The sequence below is a fragment of the Poromitra crassiceps genome (genome assembly GCF_964638095.1).
Source record: "Poromitra crassiceps genome assembly, chromosome: 7".
In the NCBI taxonomy this organism is placed as follows: Eukaryota; Metazoa; Chordata; class Actinopteri; order Beryciformes; family Melamphaidae; genus Poromitra; species Poromitra crassiceps.
Window position 1 is genome coordinate 38,253,971 of NC_139628.1, and position 19,473 is coordinate 38,273,443.

At 42.7% G+C, this 19,473-nt stretch overlaps 1 protein-coding gene across 1 annotated transcript; it reads right to left on the reverse strand.

Moving 5' to 3' along the window:
• Window positions 1–351: 351 nt before the first annotated feature.
• plin2 (perilipin 2) lies at window positions 352–7,195 on the reverse strand. Its single transcript, XM_083640873.1, has 8 exons — window positions 7,151–7,195; window positions 6,859–6,902; window positions 5,700–5,895; window positions 5,106–5,188; window positions 4,646–4,931; window positions 3,807–3,985; window positions 2,010–2,126; window positions 352–1,113 (listed from the first exon to the last, which is right to left on the reverse strand). The coding sequence occupies exons 2-8, from the start codon at window positions 6,883–6,885 to the stop codon at window positions 655–657; spliced, it is 1,347 nt and encodes a 448-aa protein (XP_083496999.1). The 5' UTR covers window positions 6,886–6,902; window positions 7,151–7,195; the 3' UTR covers window positions 352–654.
• Window positions 7,196–19,473: the final 12,278 nt, after the last annotated feature.

Below are 19,473 nucleotides of genomic sequence, written 5' to 3' on the forward strand. Positions count from 1 at the left end.
TGGTGTCCGTAATGTATAGATGGGACATCTACTTGATGGATGGGAATCGAGGTGTTTGCTCCATTCAAATCAGCTGAGAAGAAAGTGTCCTTGGACTTGTGTGATTTCTATTGTGGTTCTGACCTTGATGATTGAGCTCTAGTGTATCAAAACTGAATCACTTAATTTAGGTGTAGATCTAATTCAATGAATGGCTTTATAACGAGGTATGCTACACTCCCAAGCAGGACTAAAGCAGTTTTATAAGTCAAACAACTAATTTATTAATCCCAGTCATCGCTGTTGCATAAGAATCACAACTCAGTTTTACATGTGGGGAAAAAAGACTCCTACCTGCAGATAAGGTTTAAGTTTTATATAAGACTAGGTGCTGGATCCTGTTTTGCCAGCTGGTCTCTCAGACAGTTAACATATTGATTAGAAATTGTCCATAGAATTGACAAATCGTATTTGAGTGATTACATTAAGAATTGAAGCCTGGTACAAAACCAAAACGGTAAAAACAGCAATGTGTTCAGAGGATCTACACATTTCACATCTTAATTTTCAATACAAAGTGTTCCATAGGGAGTTAAAACTTACAAACTAGTGTTTTGTTATACGGTATGTATAGAACTTATACCTATACTGATATGTATAGATCTTATTTAGAAATCAGTGTTGCTGCTGGGGACCCAGTGACTCCATCTCCACTTCCATGGGATGCGGCTGAGGTGAGAGATGTGAGGCGGACGTGGCGGCGGAGGACGAGGCGGGGCCACTGTCAGCAGAGGAGGCTGGGGTTTGAGTGGGAGGGGGCAGCCGGGGGTAGAAGGGACCCACCAGCCAGTTGAGCGGTGTGTTATTGACCAGATAATCCATGACGTTGTCCAGGGAATCCTTCATTTTGCCAAGCTGGATTTTGCTGCTGGCCAGCACGCTGTCTGGCAGGTCTCCAAGGACGGTGGCCTTATTGAAGCTGGTGTAGACATGGGTGGCCGAGTGCCTGAGAGAGAGTGCCTCCTGCTGGATGTGGCTGGGGAGGCCTTGCAGGCCAGAGACCACGACCAGACAGGTGGTCTGGAGCTGCTGGGTGAGGGAGCGGGCGAGGGCCAGGGTCCGAGACTCAATGACCTGAGTGAAGGAGAACAACCAGGTCAGATGCCTGCTTCTTGCATTTCTCTACGCAGAGACTTGTGTGGTCACATTTAAAGGGGACCTATTATGCTTTTCCATATTTTGTGTCATATATCTATACTGTTACAATGTTGCATATCTCATGTCACCACCCTATAATTTGGAGAGGGTATATATATTATACATTAGGGATGTCACAATATATCGTCCCACAATATATCGCGATATCAAAACGTGACAATATGTATCGTTGAGATGAAATCTCATATCGTGAGAAAAAGAAGCTGAACATGGTGGCACTGATCTGCATCTGATTGCATGCTCACTCTCCTTTTCATTGCTTTGTTTGAACAGACGAGGGACGTTACAGACACGGAGGATGAAAATGGTGAAATTACTCAAATTAGCGTGGAGGATGCCCCCTCAACTTACAAATCGATCGCAAAAGAATATTGTTAAAATATCGTATTGTTATCGTGAACCCAATATCGTGAACTGAGTGTATCGTGACACCCCTATTATACATCAAACCCTTCAGCTACTTCTGCTCTCACTCACAATGTCAAAATATAAGGGATGCAATGTATAGATTTTGAGATATTAACATTTGTTTGACACTAGTGTTCCACCCTTTCTCACAGTACTACTTTCTGCTGTCGGCTAAAGAGTCAAACGGAGCATTTCAGACAGAGGCTGAACTCAGGAGCTGCATAAAGGGACAGTACAAGATAAATAAGGAGTTTTTTGAGCTGTGAATCATGCAAAGCTACAATAGTGGCATCCCAGAATAAAATAATAATAAATTATATTAGCATAACAGGGCCCTTTTAACCCACACATCTCATCGCCTGTTTGTGTCTTCCTCAAATCCTCGTAGCCAAACTCCTCCTTACCTCTGCCTCGTGACCGTTCTCCTGGTTTGGACCATTGGACTTCCACTCCATCAAGGAGCTCAGCTTGTCGTTGACCTTCTGATTGACCCCGTCAATATTCTTCCTGCCGTATTCAATCTGGTGGACAGTTAGAGAAACATGACTTTATGTTAGTGTGCTTTCCGCTACAGTATAAATAAATGATTTGCTACTTTGTCTTTCAGTAATTGTCTTTCAGTTCGATGAATGTGACATTAGCAATTTAGCAATTTCTCATCTCATGAAACATTCACACTGTTAGCACAGGGTATTTGCAGGGATTCTGACGTTAAATTCAATACTTTTTAAGACCTTTTTTCAGGTACTTTTCAATATATTTTAAGACCTCGACGTCACTTTTGCCACATCAGCAATAGGGGTGTAAATCACAAGTTTCATCACAATACAATATTATATAGATTATTTGCACAACAATACGATATTTGCTGATATCACAAAATCAATTTCTTTTTTTTCCCAATATTTTATTTGACAGTTTTCAAAACACAACAGGCTCAGACAAAGACAAAGACAAAAACATACATATATCAACATTTCAACATACGAAATGATACCAGCCACGTAAAGTGTCTATGTGCTTGCAAGAAATGTGCGTGGGATCCCACGCAAGGGGTCCATGAAGAGTCAGCCAGGCGAGGCATCCGTCACCTCTAACCTCGTCCAAACAGGCCAGAAACGGGTCCCAGACCTCAGAATTTCTTAAGTGAATTGATCCTCAGGAACCGGAGTCTCTCCATACATATACAGTAACCGAGATCATGTCCGTCAGCCACAGCTGCAAGGAAGTTGAAGAGGGGGACTTCCACTCCTTCAGAATAAGTCTCTTGGCAACAGTCAGAGACTGTTGCACAGCCGTAGGGAGGAGCAGCAAGGATTCTGAGCGAGTTCTGCCTCTGGCTGAAGGGCTACTTTGTAGGCCTTAGAGTACCAGTCAAATATCTTGGCCCAGAATCCGGAAAGTGAAGGGCAAAACCAAAAAGCATGGCATAATGTACCCTCTAACACCTGACACCTATCACATAGTGGTGAGACGGAAGGGTAGATCTTGTGCAGCCTAGCCTTGGAATAATGAAGATGATGAGTGACTTTAAATTGGATCAGCTGACAAAATCAATTTCAATTCAGAGTTCTGCAATTGATATGAGAAAATATCATATGCCCATTTAACAATACCAAATTGAATACCTCATCAAGTTATCTACAATTCTGTGTTTTCCTTACTGCAAAGTGAGTTGTGTACAGCAGCACCACTGATACTACTACCAATGTGAACGATAAGGACACCCACCAGATCAACAGCGTAGTTGAGCGAACGTTAACGATAAGGACACCCACCAGATCAACAGTGTAGTTGAGCTAATGTTAACGATAAGGACACCCACCAGATCAACAGTGTAGTTGAGCTAGCGTTAACGATAAGGACACCCACCAGATCAACAGTGTAGTTGAGCTAGCGTTAACGATAAGGACACCCACCAGATCAACAGCGTAGTTGAGCGAACGTTAACGATAAGGACACCCACCAGATCAACAGTGTAGTTGAGCTAATGTTAACGATAAGGACACCCACCAGATCAACAGTGTAGTTGAGCTAATGTTAACGATAAGGACACCCACCAGATCAACAGTGTAGTTGAGCTAATGTTAACGATAAGGACACCCACCAGATCAACAGCGTAGTTGAGCGAACGTTAACGATAAGGACACCCACCAGATCAACAGCGTAGTTGAGCTAGCGTTAATGATAAGGACACCCACCAGATCAACAGTGTAGTTGAGCTGAGAGATGGATTCTAGGCTCTGCTGCTTGGCGTCTTGTACTTTGGCCACGGCCCTGCTGTACGCCCGCCTGCGCAGCTTGGTGGAGAGGGAACCCAGACGCACGTAGTAGCTGGGCTGCTTCTTGTCAAAGCCTTTCACTGTCTTCACCTCCATCTCTGCCACAAGGGAGACAAGCATGCAATTAAGCGCTAAAAAGTGGAGAAATGCCATATCACTACCATGATGAGACTGAGTTCAACTGATTCAATCTGTTTGTCAGCGAAGCTTTCAATCAAAGAGCAAAGGAACGGCATCTTCTGGCTTATTTACATCCGTCTTCTCTGGTTTGCGAATAACAGCTAATATGAAACAGTTGCATGCTTTAAGTAGCTTGAGGCTTTTTAAAGAATAATGCAGTTATTCACTAATTCACAATGGATCCATTGTAACATTGTGTATAGGATTATTTCTAATAAGCTTCTGCAAGCCACAGTAGATATCCTCCAGCCCTAAACAACTTCTTGTGTTCACTTTAGCGATGGAGAAAATTGGGCCACTTGGATTCTGAGAAGAGCCTAATCCGATAAGTTGTGTTTTCCCTGGAAACGACCAAATCCAACATCGACAAGAGACTGCAGCTTCCTCTCAATAACTGATCCCTGATGAAGTTTTTAGCAGAAGTAGCAGCCTCACGTGGGGTAATGTGTGCTTTCAGACAGATTCAATACAATTGCATATTCAAAATAAAAAATAAACTAGATCTCCATATTTCATATATTTACCATTACTCAAAGCCAAAACACAAGGCAAGAATAAACTCTCAAAACCCAGCTCACCCAGCTCGTCGTCTGTGAGGGGCAGGTATTGCTCCACCAGGCTCTCAGAGGTGGAGAGGGCTGAGTCCACTCCGCTGCTGACCAGCTGCACCGCGCGGCTCTCCAGCACCGTGTTGACGCTCCCGCTCACGACGGCCTTGGTGGTCTCCATCCCATCCTGCACCGCGCCCCGAGTCTTCTCCACCACGCTGCTCCACCCTGTCCACACAGTGTCCCTGGCACCCGTCACCTTGACCGTCACAACATCTTTGGCGCTGGTTACCGCATCCTTGGCGCTGGCAACGATCTGGGCAGGGGGAGAACGCAGAGAGATCAAAGTTTTTGTCAGGGTTCTCACGGCCGGGTCCTTGAAATCCGTGATAGTTTGTGAATTTGAGGGCGGGGGGGGGGGGGGGGGGGGAATCAAGGTCTTGAAAGTTTTTGAAAATAGACATAAATAGACACAGGTCATTGAAAGTACCTGCTCAGAGGGCTGGTGAAGAATTGGCAAAGTTTTCTCAATCTTGTCCAGACCTTTACAGGCTAGGTCATTGGCAATAGCAACTGTGGGGAATAAAAGAGAGCAGAAAATACTTAAAATAATATAAATAATAATAATAATAATAATAATTAATAATAATAATAACAATAATAATATTAATAATAATAATAATAATAATAATAACAATAAAGCAAACTGATACAAAGATGTCTACAAATCTCTTCCCCGGGGAAAAAATGTATCAATGAGAAAATAGAATGAAATGTTTCAGTGAATGAGCCATCATTTAATTGTGGCTGACAGCTCATTGCAAGATGACTGTAAGGCAATAAACAAAATAAGTGGGTGAGAGATGAACGTGACTAAGAGCTAGCCACCCAGCTTGAACTTCCTGTTTCAAATTCTGCTTATGTGACTCATCTCCTTATCAGCGCATTATCCTGACAGAAACAGTTTCAGTTTGAGTATAACGAATAAACAGCTTTTCTTCAGACAGCTGCTAAACTAATAACCCATACTTGCAGATAGATTAGAGCACGTGATGTAAAACGTTGATGGAAAGGTTCTTCTTACTCTGAGGCTCCAGCTTGTCAATGATGGGTGAGGCCGTGGTGAGGGCCACGGAGGTGATGGCTCTCACTCCCTGCTCGGCAGCCTCGCACACAGACCTGATGTAGGGGTGTGTGTCCTTAGTGTTGCTATACACACTGGACACCAAGCCATAGCCATAGCTCACCAGAGGAAGGCTGCTCACCCTCTCAACCACATTCTGTGAAGAAATAGGAAAGAAATACCACTCAAATTAATAGGACTACTACGCTCTCTAGGTCCAAACTGTATTTGACTATATGAACAGACTGATTTGTCATCAAGACGCACAACATTGGGATGTCCTGTTAAGAAAGAAATTGGACCATGAATTATTTTTATGACATTAGTTTAGTTATCAAAAGGATATCACATAGCCTAAATGTGTGTGATTTTGGCAAGAGATAGTTCAGAGATATAGTATTGGGGAATTTTACGCTTTCCCCCACTTTCCCAGAGTCAGAAACAAATAAATGTCTGCAGACAGACTTTTTTTTTAATAGTCTGAAGCCATCTTGTCTCAATTGTTGAGATCAATTTGGATCAAATAACGTAAACACATGATCCCATACTAGGCATCCAGGAATTTAGCAAGTAAACTGAGAGAGAGAGAGAGAGAGGGGGGGGGGGGGGGGGCTTTGTCCCCAAGCTTTGTCGAGTTGAGTGACCTCACTTCTGGGACAAAGATTGAAACAAACATTGCACTTGCTCCCTTGGCTTTTAATCATAAAATTACAATACAATAATTATATTAAAAGATATATCCCAGGTAAATTATCCTGTGCACTTTCATAGTCACATTTTCCATTTAATTTGCTAAGGAGCTGTGTAACATTACATACATAAAAGGTCTCATTTTTTTGCTGTGAAAGTTGTATTTTTGTAGTCGGACGGGACTTGCGCGTTCTTCACTGTTTCTGCCTATGTTTTTCTAGCTAATACAGATTTTAAACTGTCTGTGGAAACGGAGCAACGCCCTGCTGAAATTCACTCGCATTGACCTGTATAAATCAACGTTTCCCTCCTATAAATCAGTCCAGCCTTGCGGTCAACGAAACATTTACGAAATAAACACTTAGATAAACACAGTGTGTAAATTCGCTTGAGCTCAGAGTGCAAAGTCTTCCCAGACAGACTCACTCACCTGATTTAAGACTTCAACTGCTGCCATGTCTGCTGAAAATCACCCTGGTGGGAGAGAAGAGAAAATCAATGTAAGTATTTAGTTTTTTCCGCGAAATCTTCAAACAGCCTAGCCAGTAGCCACATAACACTATTATTAATAGGCTACTTCCGGAACACAGTTAATGATATCCTAAATTTGGGACAGCGATGTTGTCAATGCTGGTCTTGAGCTACTTGTGAATGTGAAAGCAACTTGGCATAACTGTCACAAAGTAGCGCCTGATATTAAAGTGATACAAGTTAGGACTCACCGATGCAGCTGTAGATGTAGAACAATCCAGTAGCTCGTCTGAGACAGATATGATGCTGCTGGGAAGCGACTGGAGCTTTATTTATAATCTGTAATTATCGCGAGATGTAGCAGCACAGACAGCACTTGACGTAAGCGACAGTAAGTTTTCTATCTAGGGCAAAGGTAAGGGGCCAAAGTTAAGTCGGGGGAATTCCTCTGAAACGCGCGGTCAGTCAGTCACATGATATTATGAGCTATGACACATTTATGAAGCCTGTTCCAATCCTGAATAGACTTTCTTTGCATTTCATAAGGCAAAAACTGAACATTTTCTCCCCTGAAAGAGGATTATGAAGATTATCCTCTGGGTGTCGTGGTCCAGTTATGAGCTGCCCTCTTTTCTTTTCTTTTATTAAATAACCCAGTCCTAATTAGCTCTAGGCCAGCAGCTCCCACACATTCATGACAAGCATCCCCACATAGGTCAGCCAGCCTGTTACATGTGGGCCACATTATGTTACATGTGGGGTTCATGTGGATGGACTCAGACAGGACGAGTCCATTGGGAAGCATAATGTGGTTTATCTGATCACAGTTGGGCAAACCCAAATATATGATCTATGTGGGAGTGGGATCTTATAATGGGTTTATCATGGCACAGTCAGTGACCATGGGATCAGGATAGATGAACCATCCATACCAGGAACCACTTGGGTTACTTAGCTCAGTCACAGATAAGCATGGGTTCAGTATGGGCAGGGCTGGCCTAAAGTTTAGAAGCAAGCTTGTAACTGGAAGGTCGTTGGTTCAATCCCCAGCACTGGCAGGATACATCTGGGTGAGGAAAGTGAAGGAAAAAAAACAGCGCTTGCCCCTTCCTCAATACCACCACCGAGGTGCCCTTGAGCAAGGCCCTTAACTCCAACTGCTCCAGTGGCCAGCAGTTCATACTGTGGTTGTACTGGTCAGCTTCCAGGTGTGAATGTGTGTGTGAATGTGAACAGGGCACTCCTGAAAAAGAGAGCATTGCTCTCAGTGAGACTCCCCCTGTATAAATAAAGGTTTTAAAAAAATTGGTTCAGTATGAGGGTCTTGTCTGGGTCATAACCAAGTGCTTCAAATGGACATCACATCTTGCGCCCATGTGGGTTATACATCTGATTCACACCTTATATTAGAAAGCATTATGTATTCACATAGGACCTCGGTGGAATAGCCCATCTGCATTATATTCAGAAAAATCCATATGGGCAAACTATGTGGAATGGGCTCTCCATCAACAACGATTATAGTTTCCAAATGGATCTAATAATAAACCCCATTTCCGCGAAAAAGCAACATCTGACACCAATGCAAATTCCTTGCATCTAAGACACTTTGCAAATAAAGGAGACTGAATCATTTTTTTTATATACATTATTTTATTATTATCAACACTTTTAATAGTAGGCTACATATAAAATACAAGTATAAGATGTAGTTCTGGGTCTGACACATATGGAACTAGACTGGCCTCAATTCTAGTCCTAAACCGAAGGCTGACGTTTCTCTATCAGTAGGCTATGTAAGTGAACAAACAAATAAATAAATATGATTTAAAAACTAGGTAAATAGGCCCTAGAACCTGGATACATCTGGACTAACAGAGTAGGGGCAAATGAGGCAAAAGAGGGATCATGCCACATGCTGGTAAGAGGAGAGAACTCGTACATTGCTCCCATCTAGTGGTCAAAACCTGTAAGCACTGCAGAGTATTCACCTCACGGGAAGGAGACAGTAGCCTATACAGTAGGCACAAAAACACTGATGATTAATTTAACCACTGACAGCAGGGAACACTTGTGCAGTCCAAAACATATGGAATAACTATTCAATATATTTGATTTAAGATATTGATTAAACTAGGATTTTTAATTATTTTATGAGGCCTATTGTCAGTTGTTCTCTTGAAAGTGAGCTTGGGCCTGTTTCTTGGATTTAAATACAGTATGAGGGCTCAAAATCACTGAAGACAAAAATGTTGCTTGGGCAAAATCCAGGCATTACAAACCAGGAATATAATCGAACATCTAGTGCTGCCACTGTAAAACAAATGTCTTCTTCTCAGAGCAAAAACAATCTAAAGCAGACCTTGAGGGTGCACAGTCAATTCTGGTGTGGTCTGGTGAGAGAGAGACAGACAGACAGACAGACAGACAGAGAGAGAGAGAGAGAGAGAGAGAGAGAGAGAGAGAGAGAGAGAGACTAAAAGAGTGAATGAGCGAGATGTTTGATTTGAAAGAAGTCATATAAGGACACTGAACAAAAATAACCCTGAATGTCACATCAACTTCTGAGCAAATTTAAGTTTCAAGTTGAGTAACCAGAAAACCATATCCAGAGGCATGACACTGTGTACAGTGTTTTAATTCAACTATGGTATTACCAAACCAAAAGGGACAAAGTACAACAATAGTATACTATAGTGCAAATGTTGTACTTATTGGATAGTGCCATACTGTACTCCTCTTCAACCTGTACTCTGCTGGAACATATAAATTACAATGCATTAATGAAACTGTTATTATAACATTACAATAAATCATATCAGATCATGCCAGACACTATGCTTTAACGTTTTGGATAGAAATGTACATATTACACAATGAGAAAAGTTAAAAATGTCTTGTTGAACTTGACAGACACCACAGTTTAATTTGAGCCTATAGTGTAGTAGAGCATGTCAGGTCATGGGAGTTTGTGATGGTGAAATCACAGCTTGAGTAATGAATGCTGATATCATGATTCTTGCTCCACCGCTTGCACTTTGTTTGCCATCGGATCAAATGATTAAAAGAATATGACGTGGACTATAAAGTGTGATCAGATCATAGTCCAGTGCAACGTGGTATACCTGTGTGTGTGTGTGTGTGTGTGTGTGTGTGTGTGTGTGTGTGTGTGTGTGTGTGTGTGCGTGTGCGTGTGCGTGTGCGTGTGCGTGTGCGTGTGCGTGTGTGTGTGTACACGTCTTTTAATGAACTGTCATTTAGTTAGACAGATGTGGCTCTTTAACATCTGCATATAGGCCTATTTATATTGTAAAAATGGTCTGTACCTACCGGTATTTGAAAACGTAAAGAAAGTGCTTTTTTTTTGTGATCAGCATTGTCTTAAAAAAAAATTGTCTTCTAAAACTCCATGTCAAAGCATACATTTCATTTCTCAAGTGATAGAAAGCATTAGGTACTAAAGTCGGAAGACATAGACATTTTTGATCTCAACTCTCATATTTGCATATTTGAGCTATGATGGCCTAGATCAGCGGTCCCTAAAGTGGAGCCAGGCACCCCAGAATGTGAGGCAAAGTTTGATTTCACTATTTTTTAACTGATTCACTCAATGTTAAAACAATGAGATATTGTCATAGAAGGATACTTTTTTCCTTCTTCTTTTTATCAATTCTTTCTGATTTTTCTTCCATTTTCTTCCCCAATTGTACTTGGACAATTCCCCCTGCAGTCCTGGTCATTGCTCCCCCCCCGAACAGGCGCCCCGACCGACCAGAAGAGACGCTAGTGCAACAACCAGGACTCATACTCTACCGGCCTCCCACCCGCAGAGACTGCCAATTGTGTCTGTAGGAACTACCGGGAATTGAACCCGAGTCTCCACGGTGGTAGGCGAGTACCTTTAACTCTACACAACTCAGATGCCCCGAGGATGACTATTCTGATGTTGGGTTTCACTGCTCCTTCCAGACAGTAAAGTATTTCTTCACTAAAGCATAACTAAATAGTCAAATCTTCTTAGATGGGGTTCCTTGCACAAAATCTTATCAAATGGGAGCATGTGGTCCACTGTGTCTAACAGCCAGCATCTCCATGTGGGATCCATTTGAGTTATACAGGGGCTGATAAATGGGCTTTGATGGACTTTGTCTATGGGTTCCAGAGAAGACCCACCTGTGTTCGCCCACATCTGTGAAGAATCTAAACTATAAGAATCTAAATTTAGTCTATTCCCCCATATGGCTTCCAAATTTACTTAAAAAAAATGCATCAAGATTTCATGTACATAATTTATTTATTTATTAAACATTCAGAAATTCTTCAGAGAAATGATCACAGACATAAAAGCAAAAAATTTAGAAACACTAGTGTTCAAATTACGAACAGAACCGCACATCTGGCTCCGATGAGCCACTGGCAAAGGCAGGCATGTTCATCTGTGAATAAACCACTGAAATATGGTACCGTTCAAGCTATTCAATTAAGCAATTAGGATTGCATTCAGAGAGATGTCACTCGGGTGAAAAACACCTCAGGTTCGCACAGCAGGGAAGGAGAGCGAGCGAGATCAGAGAGGCCACACAGCCTGTGTCCCTCTCTCCAGCCACAACTCTGCTGCAGAGAGCAGTGAAGAGTTTGACAGAGGGGGCTGATGAATTGGACAGTACAGCGTGCCGAAAAACCAGAGATTTGATATTTTGGGAATTGCAGAGATCTTGAGTTCAACGTTTTCCAAAACTGTGCAATGTGGTAAGAGAACTGAGAGCCAAATGGATGATCAGAAATCAAATCAAATCAAATAAACAATAGGCCTACACCACTTCAAAAAGACAGATCCTTTTGAATACAAATTTCATGATGTCCAGCCATGTTACACCTTCAGGGCTGACTCATTAGGATCCCATGATTCTTCCTGCTGTCATCCAGAGTTGCCCCACCACAGTGCTGATGTCAGGTCAAAACATTGTAACTCTTTTTTTGGGGATGTTTTCACCTCAGTTAGCGGTTGGTTATATATATATATATATATATATATATATATATATATATATATATATATATATATATATATATATATATATATATATATATATATATATATATACATGCAACAACATTAATTTTCTGCTCCCAGAGCAGTTTTCCTGCACCCAGAGGGTCCATAAACAATGCTGCTCTCAGAGCAGATTATACTATATACATGCAACAACATTAATTTGCTGTTCACAGGGCAGTTTTCCTGCACCCAGAGGGTCCATAAACAATGCCCAGTTCTTCACTAGTAGCATGAAGAAGTTTCCCAGTTTTCATGAAAATACAATGAAAGAGGGAAGTGCAGTTTAAGACAAATAACACAAGGTGGGGTCAAACTCCTTTGTGACTAGAGCACCAATATGACTCAGCTACCGAAACTGTAGTAGAGGAACCGCTTCTCTCTCTCTCTCTCTCTCTCTCTCTCTCTCTCTCTCTCTCTCTCTCTCTCTCTCTCTCTCTCTCTCTCTCTCTCTCTCTCTCTCTCTCTCTCTCTCTCTCTCTCTATCACACACACACACACACACACACACACACACACACACACGCGCGCACGCACGCACGCACACACACACACACACACACACACACACACACACACACACACACACACACACACACACACACCCGCACACACACACACAGAGATGGGCAGTATTTTAAATACATGTATTTAAAATACGTATTTCAAATACTTTTGTGTATTTTGTAATTTGTATTTGGCTGGACCGAGAAAAATAATATGTAATTTGTATCAAGATACTTTCAGACCTTGTATTTTGTGTATTTTAAATACATAAAATACTTTTTTCTTTAATTTTATGTTATTTTATTCTCAAATTGACACATTCTTACCATTGACACAGGTTTAAACTGTGGAGAAAAAAAATGTGACATGTCACTTCTACTCTACCTCTGATTGGCTTACCCTCAGAACAAACTCAACGACAAATCAGAGGCAGAGTAGGGTGGGTCTTGAGTCAGACTTCACATCACTTCTTCGTCTAGTATGAAGCCTTGTGTTGGTGGAAATTCCCCCAGAGATAAATTACTAATATAAATTGATGATTAGATATTGCATGCACTGGCCTATCTGCAAATTAAACGGTTTACTGCATATTCAAACCAGTGTATCATATTGTATGTATCAAGACACAACTAATTATCTTCTTAATTCAAATTGGCAAAGTGGGTGGCAGTGTGTGTGGCGGTAGTGTGGATCATGATTGTGATGTCATCAGTGATGTCACTCGATCAATTGTGATGTCATCAGTGATGTCACTCGAGCCACTGATTGCTTAACTGTGATGTTACTCAGGCAGTTGTGATGTCATCAGTGATGTCACTCGAGCAACTCTGATGTAGTATTGAGCGCACATTTGCACGATGGCACCAAGGTGGGTGGGCGGTGTCTGTCTGTCTGTCAGTCATGATTTTGGGAGCCCGTAGCCGGCGATTTCCATAACTGCAGCCATGGCGCATCATCTCCAGGGATACTGTTATGATGTCAGATATCTACAGTAGGGCTAACATGGTCAAAGTTCCAAAGCTTGAGGTTAACATGTAGAAATGCTGCCTGTAAGTCAAAAGCCCTCACAGAAGGTGATTAACAGCTGAAGTGAGGGAGAAATTAGCTGTGCTGAAAAACAGCTAAAACTGAAATGAAAGAACTGTAATGTGTTAGAGGGTACACAATAGGGTTGTGCGATGTCACCTAAATAACCATTGCGATGGTTCCACAGTGAAACATCGCGATGGACGTTGGCATCGTCGTTGACGGGGGGTGGGGTTAATTAATGATTTATGAAGTCCATGTGGTGCCGTTTGGCTGTGCTACTGCAATGTACGTTCACGTTTACAACAGGACAGCTGAGCTCTACATGTCATGAGAGACCAGCGGGCTTGGATAGGCTACTACTACAGCACAGAGCCAGGCAATTCAAACAGTAGGCTATCACTACCAGCAATATTGAAAGGCGCAAAACAATCAAACGTTAACGTTACAGATCGTGACCGTGTGTGTGTTTAAATGAACTAGCTGGCAGAAAAGGGGCAGAATGACTGGTGGCTAACATTAGATTTGTGTGGGCTCAGTTTTGAACCTAACATTGGGTTACGTTAAGGAGAGATAGAAACACAGCAGCAGGCAGCCTACACAGTATGTAATGGAGAGAGTTCCTGGAAACAGACGAGTTGAATTCACAGTTGAAGACTTGTAACATTACTCACATTGGGTTGAAAACAGGAAAGAACGTGAAGTTTCTTCTTTCTTAACATTTTCACAACACAACCGACTTCTGCTTATCTTCTCTTCCTCTCCCCTTTACCACTTCTCTGAACTGGGTATAAGGTGCGCTTTGCCGCTTGTTTAATGCCGCCTGTGCGTCCCCCGTGTGTCGCGGTTGAGTGGAGATGTAGAAGTGTCAGAGGTCGATGGGGGTCGGCCCATCGACGATGGTCGATGCCATCGTCCATGGTGCCAACCCTAGTACACAAAGGAGAATACTGTCACAGAGGACTAAGAGATGATTTACCATCTAAGGAAACCAGAAAATTTCACATTTGATAAGCTGGAATCAGAGAATTAGGACATTTTCCTACAGGCAATTAATGTAATATTTGGCAATTAATTGATGGATTGACTAATTGTTGCAGCTCTTTATCAGTTTTTATAAAATGTATTTTTATGTATTTTCAAAATACAAAATACGTATTTGTATCTCAAATACATTTTTCAGACGAGTATTTTGTATTTGTATTGTGATCAATCTTTTGAGCAAGTATTTGTATCAAAATACTTTATGATGTATTTTCGCCCATCTCTTGACAAATGGGCCAACAGGAGAATACACTGTTTGACGTTGTCAAGGAAATTTGGTACATTTCACTTGCGACCGACCCAAATATTCAGCTGTGCTGCTCATCCCACAAATGCATGATGCATACAACAAATGGAGGCTCATTGTAAAGGATAGAGAGATATGATCCAAACTTTTTTCTGTTGTTTTTTGATGATGATGATGATGATGATGATGATGATGATGATGATGATGATGATTAGTACTAGTATTATTTTCATTGCGGGCCACTTAAGAATGGGCAACGGGCCACAGTTGGCCTGCTGGCCATAGTTTGGCCACCCATTTTCTGCTTTCAGCCAAGCACAGAAGAAAAATATTAAACTGACCAAAGCCTCTGAAGTCAGTACAAAGACGTTCTACCTGTTGGTCACATTAGAAGTGAATTTGTGTATGCTCACAACAGAGATTATATGGCTGTCTATCAGTTTCAATTGAAGTTACAGTATATACCATTTTTGACATCATTCTTGTTATGTTAGGGAAGAGTATAATAATAGGTTGGACTTGTACCTACTGATAATGCCAGCTGTGCTGCTAGGTATGCTAAATGTCCATGAATGTGCTTTGGATAAAAAAAGAAGAATGACTTTGGTGTCTTGTTCCACACAAGCAGATTAAGGCATCATACTATACAAATCCGGGCTTTCCCATCATTTTATGACAAACTGAACCTGAGATATCTGATATATTCTCAACAGATTTTCTGCGGATATTGCAATGCAACGGAAAATCGGAGGAAAATAATCAAGAGGCTACAGCAAAAAGAGACAGCGAGGCAGGAAAACCCCTCTTATGCCGTAGATGAGACTGCCTATTGTTTGAGTGAAGCTGCTGCAGGCTGGTAGCTGGCAGGAGGCTGGGACGGCGTTAGTCAGGGCAGGGACGACTAAACATCCCCTGGGATCAGTTTCATGTACAAGGATCGGTCAAACAAGTGCCCAAGCACGCCGAACTAAAGAGCAGCGGCCTCGCTCCAGCTCCTCTGCGCATCTGCCAAACAGCAAATGGCAAATTGTAATTCTTGCAAGTGCCCGGCCCCCCCTGCTCTCTCCCCTCCAGAGATATAAAAACAAGGCACGACGGGCGGCATGGTGGATGCAATGTGGATGCGGGGGAATATGCAGTTGGCTCATTGTTATGTACAATCTCTTCACATCCAGGGTGATAGACAGCTTAAAGTCCAGCTGAAACAGCATTGCAAGAGTATCTGACTTCCGTCTCGTGACGTAGGCTATGCTCGCTGTCTTCAAATGGAAGTCGTGAACTCGTATTTACGAGACCGGAAGTCGTGTGTACACGACATGCTTGGCATTCAAGTGATTGACGGCACGGTGGTTCAGTGGTTTGCACTGTTGCCAGCAAGAAGCAAGAAGGTGCCGGGTTCGAAATCCCGGTCCGTCCCAGGTCCTTTCTGTGTGTAGTTTGCATGTTCTCCCCGTGTTCGTGTGGGTGTCCTCCCTCCTCCGGGTGCTCCGGTTTCCTCCCACCATCAACGACATGTAGCCTATGTTAGGGTTAATACTCCTGTCAGTGCCCCTGCCCTGACCAAGGCAATGGCAAAAAAGAACTGGAGTTGGTCCCCGGGCACTGCACTGCACACAATCTGTGTGTGGCCCCCGCTGTAAGGTTCAAAGTTTTGGTTGCTATGTATCTTGTTTGTTAAACCTCTCCATCTGCCTCCCTCTGGCGTGGGCTTCCTCCTGCCTAGATGATGCTCATATTGTAACTGCTCAGGGAATGTTTTGCTACTTTATATAAGATGTGTTAGATGAGGCTGTGGTGTGATGTTGATAGCGCGCGCGCTTGATATTTTGTCAATACACCACAATCCAGATGACTCATCCACTCTATTTCCCAGAAAAGGCAAAGAGAAATTACTTGCTGAATATGGATGGCAGCCATTCAGTCATGCAACACTAGGCATCGCAGGCCCGGACCTCACAGCGAATTCTGTGTGGACTGTGCTGGCTACCCATAGAGACCACCTGGGCAGAGGCTCGCTGGGAGCACGTCTTACTCAGCACACTCCCTTCTGTGTGTGTGGAGAGAGGGTGAGAGAGGGAGAGAGAGAGAGAGGTGGAGAGACAGGGGAATGACAGACAGCTTGGCCAGGCTGTCAGCTGCCACCACTCGCGTCCCCTTACGACACCTCTCCTGTCCCTGGGTCTCTCTCCGGAACCCTGCTCGCCTCAGGTACTGTTGTGGAGTCGGTGTGCCAGAGAGGCTGCAAACGAAAAGCCCGGAGAGAAAGCAGAAATGAAGCAAGGGCCCGTTTCCCACGTTGTTCTTGGCTCCTGTCTGCACCCCGAAGACTTAAGCGAACACATCCAAAACAAAGAGATTGTCTGTCTAGGTGCCCAAATAGCTAACCCACGCATATATGCACACTTGCACACAGACAGAGACACACACTCACACGCTGGGACAACGAAAGATGTTATTCTAATTCCTTCTAAGTGCCTATTTAAGCAGCTGTTTTCTGTAAACACTGGCTCGGACGGCAGAGGCCGCACATTTGGTTTTAGATGTTTCTCAATTATATCATAATTATGAGGACTCGGTCTGGTTGTCAGCAACAGCACCCTGAAAATATAGCTGCGAATAGCTGCCCCTTTGCCAGCACAAACAGCCAGCCTGCCAATGCAACGGCTTGCCGCCTCAGAGGGGCGTGGCCTGCGGTGGGATATTGTCAAAACACGGTGGGGGTCATGTGGAACGTTGCTAGCCGGCCGCACGCCACGGCCAAAGCCTCCTGAGCTGCAGTGAAGGTGACACCATTTCAAACCCCCCAACACCTCCCGCCTGACCCCTTCAAAGTATCTGCTCATATCGGAATTATATCTGAGCCTCGGCCCTCATAGGTCAGTGTCTAACACACAACGACGCTGTTGGCTGCAGCAGACGCAGTGTGAAACTTTAGCTCGGTTGATGTCATTGTGAAGAGAAGCAGAACCAATCATAATTGCCCAATGAGTTTTTATTCATTGGCTTATACATTCCCTCCTGCATTGACTAAGGGTTTTTTGTTTCCTGGATTTCCCTACTACACCCTCCTTAGAAAACCATCATTTCTACCAGATGGAAGTGGGGGTGGGGTGGGGTCAGGTGGAGCATGCAGCTGATCCACGCTCACAGCAAAGACGGGGACACTTTTAACCTTGTACATAGTTGTCGACTCGTTTTCAGACTTGATCTTCCCAGTGGGAAATGTGGACAGTTAACTTGGAGGTCTTAGCTAATGAGCCAGTCATTATTTGAGGATTACCCCCGACAGGTGCACAGAGCCGCGCTTCAGCAGACTCTGGCCTTGCCTACATTGGAGCTTTAAGTCCTTGGTTACTGCGTTGAACACATTCGGGTCTGCTTGGATCCATTGTTTGTTCGAGGCTGAAGTAATGGTTATTTCAAGAGGGCGGCCATCATCTAGTTAGGCTGTAATTCGTTTCCGCATGTTTGACCTCTCCAGGGTCGGGGTGAGGCTGGGAACAACAATAGAACAGAATTTAGCAGCAGGTCTGCAGACATTTTTAGCCTGAGTATTTTGATCTTAAATTTCTAATGGAGGTTCAGGCTGATCACCAGCTAAAAACAATACAGCGAATAGTTGTCCTATACCTGTAATTGTGCAAAGTCAAAACCAGACATTTTTGACAAAGACAAAGCTGTTCACATGTCATTTGAGTGAAGTCTATTATTTAAAGGTGTCTACATCTCTCTCTCTCTCTCTCTCTCTCTCTCTCTCTCTCTCTCTCTCTCTCTCTCTCTCTCTCTCTCATCACTTTACTTTTTCAAGTAATCAGCAAAACAGCTAAAATCATGAAGTCAACATTTTTCAGGTCATGAATCATTATCCTATCGTGTCTGTAAAGGGATCAGTCACTTGACTCGAGATTATTTGCAAAGGTAGAAAAAAAACACACACACTCATGGGACAAATTAGTCCATTTCAAAGATTTTTCAAAGAATGACTCTTTAGCAATGTCCTCATCCTCAAACACACACTGGTATTCAGACAGAAAAAGCTGATACTGAATCTGAAAGATTAAAGAGGAGGCGGTCTCTGTGACGACTGAAAGAGTAGAGACATGAGACACGAGAGGTGAAAAGTTCAACAAAGTGAAGCATGTGAACAACACAGCAGTTGTATCTATTGTTGTTATATTTTGTGGGATACTATTTTCCTAAATTTGCAGCTGGTTACATTTGGGATTTCCCATTCCAATCACAACTCCTTTTTACTTAGCATACTACTGCTGATTTGACTTGGACTATCACCGGTCATATAAATGTATCTAACAAAATACCCCAGTAAAGCTAAACAAATGTAATAGTAATGTACAGGATTTGTGTTTTAAATGTGGTCCATTCAGGGGAACATTTTAACATTTTGTGTTAGTCTGGGAATGTAGTCAAATAATAGCAAGATTTGTGTTTATTACAGGCAAAACGGATGATAGCACTATCATGGAAAAATGTAAACAGACCAAATATTGATAAATGGCTAAAATAATTGTCTGCTTGTTTATCCTTAGAAAGAATTACTTGTACAATTAAGGGGAAACAAGAGATGTTTGAAAAGAGTCTGGTCCTTTCCTTTTATTGACTATCTTAACACTCATGACATTTTGAGGACCATGCTCAACCTTTTCTTTTAGGGTCATTCAAACATCCTCGAGCTATTC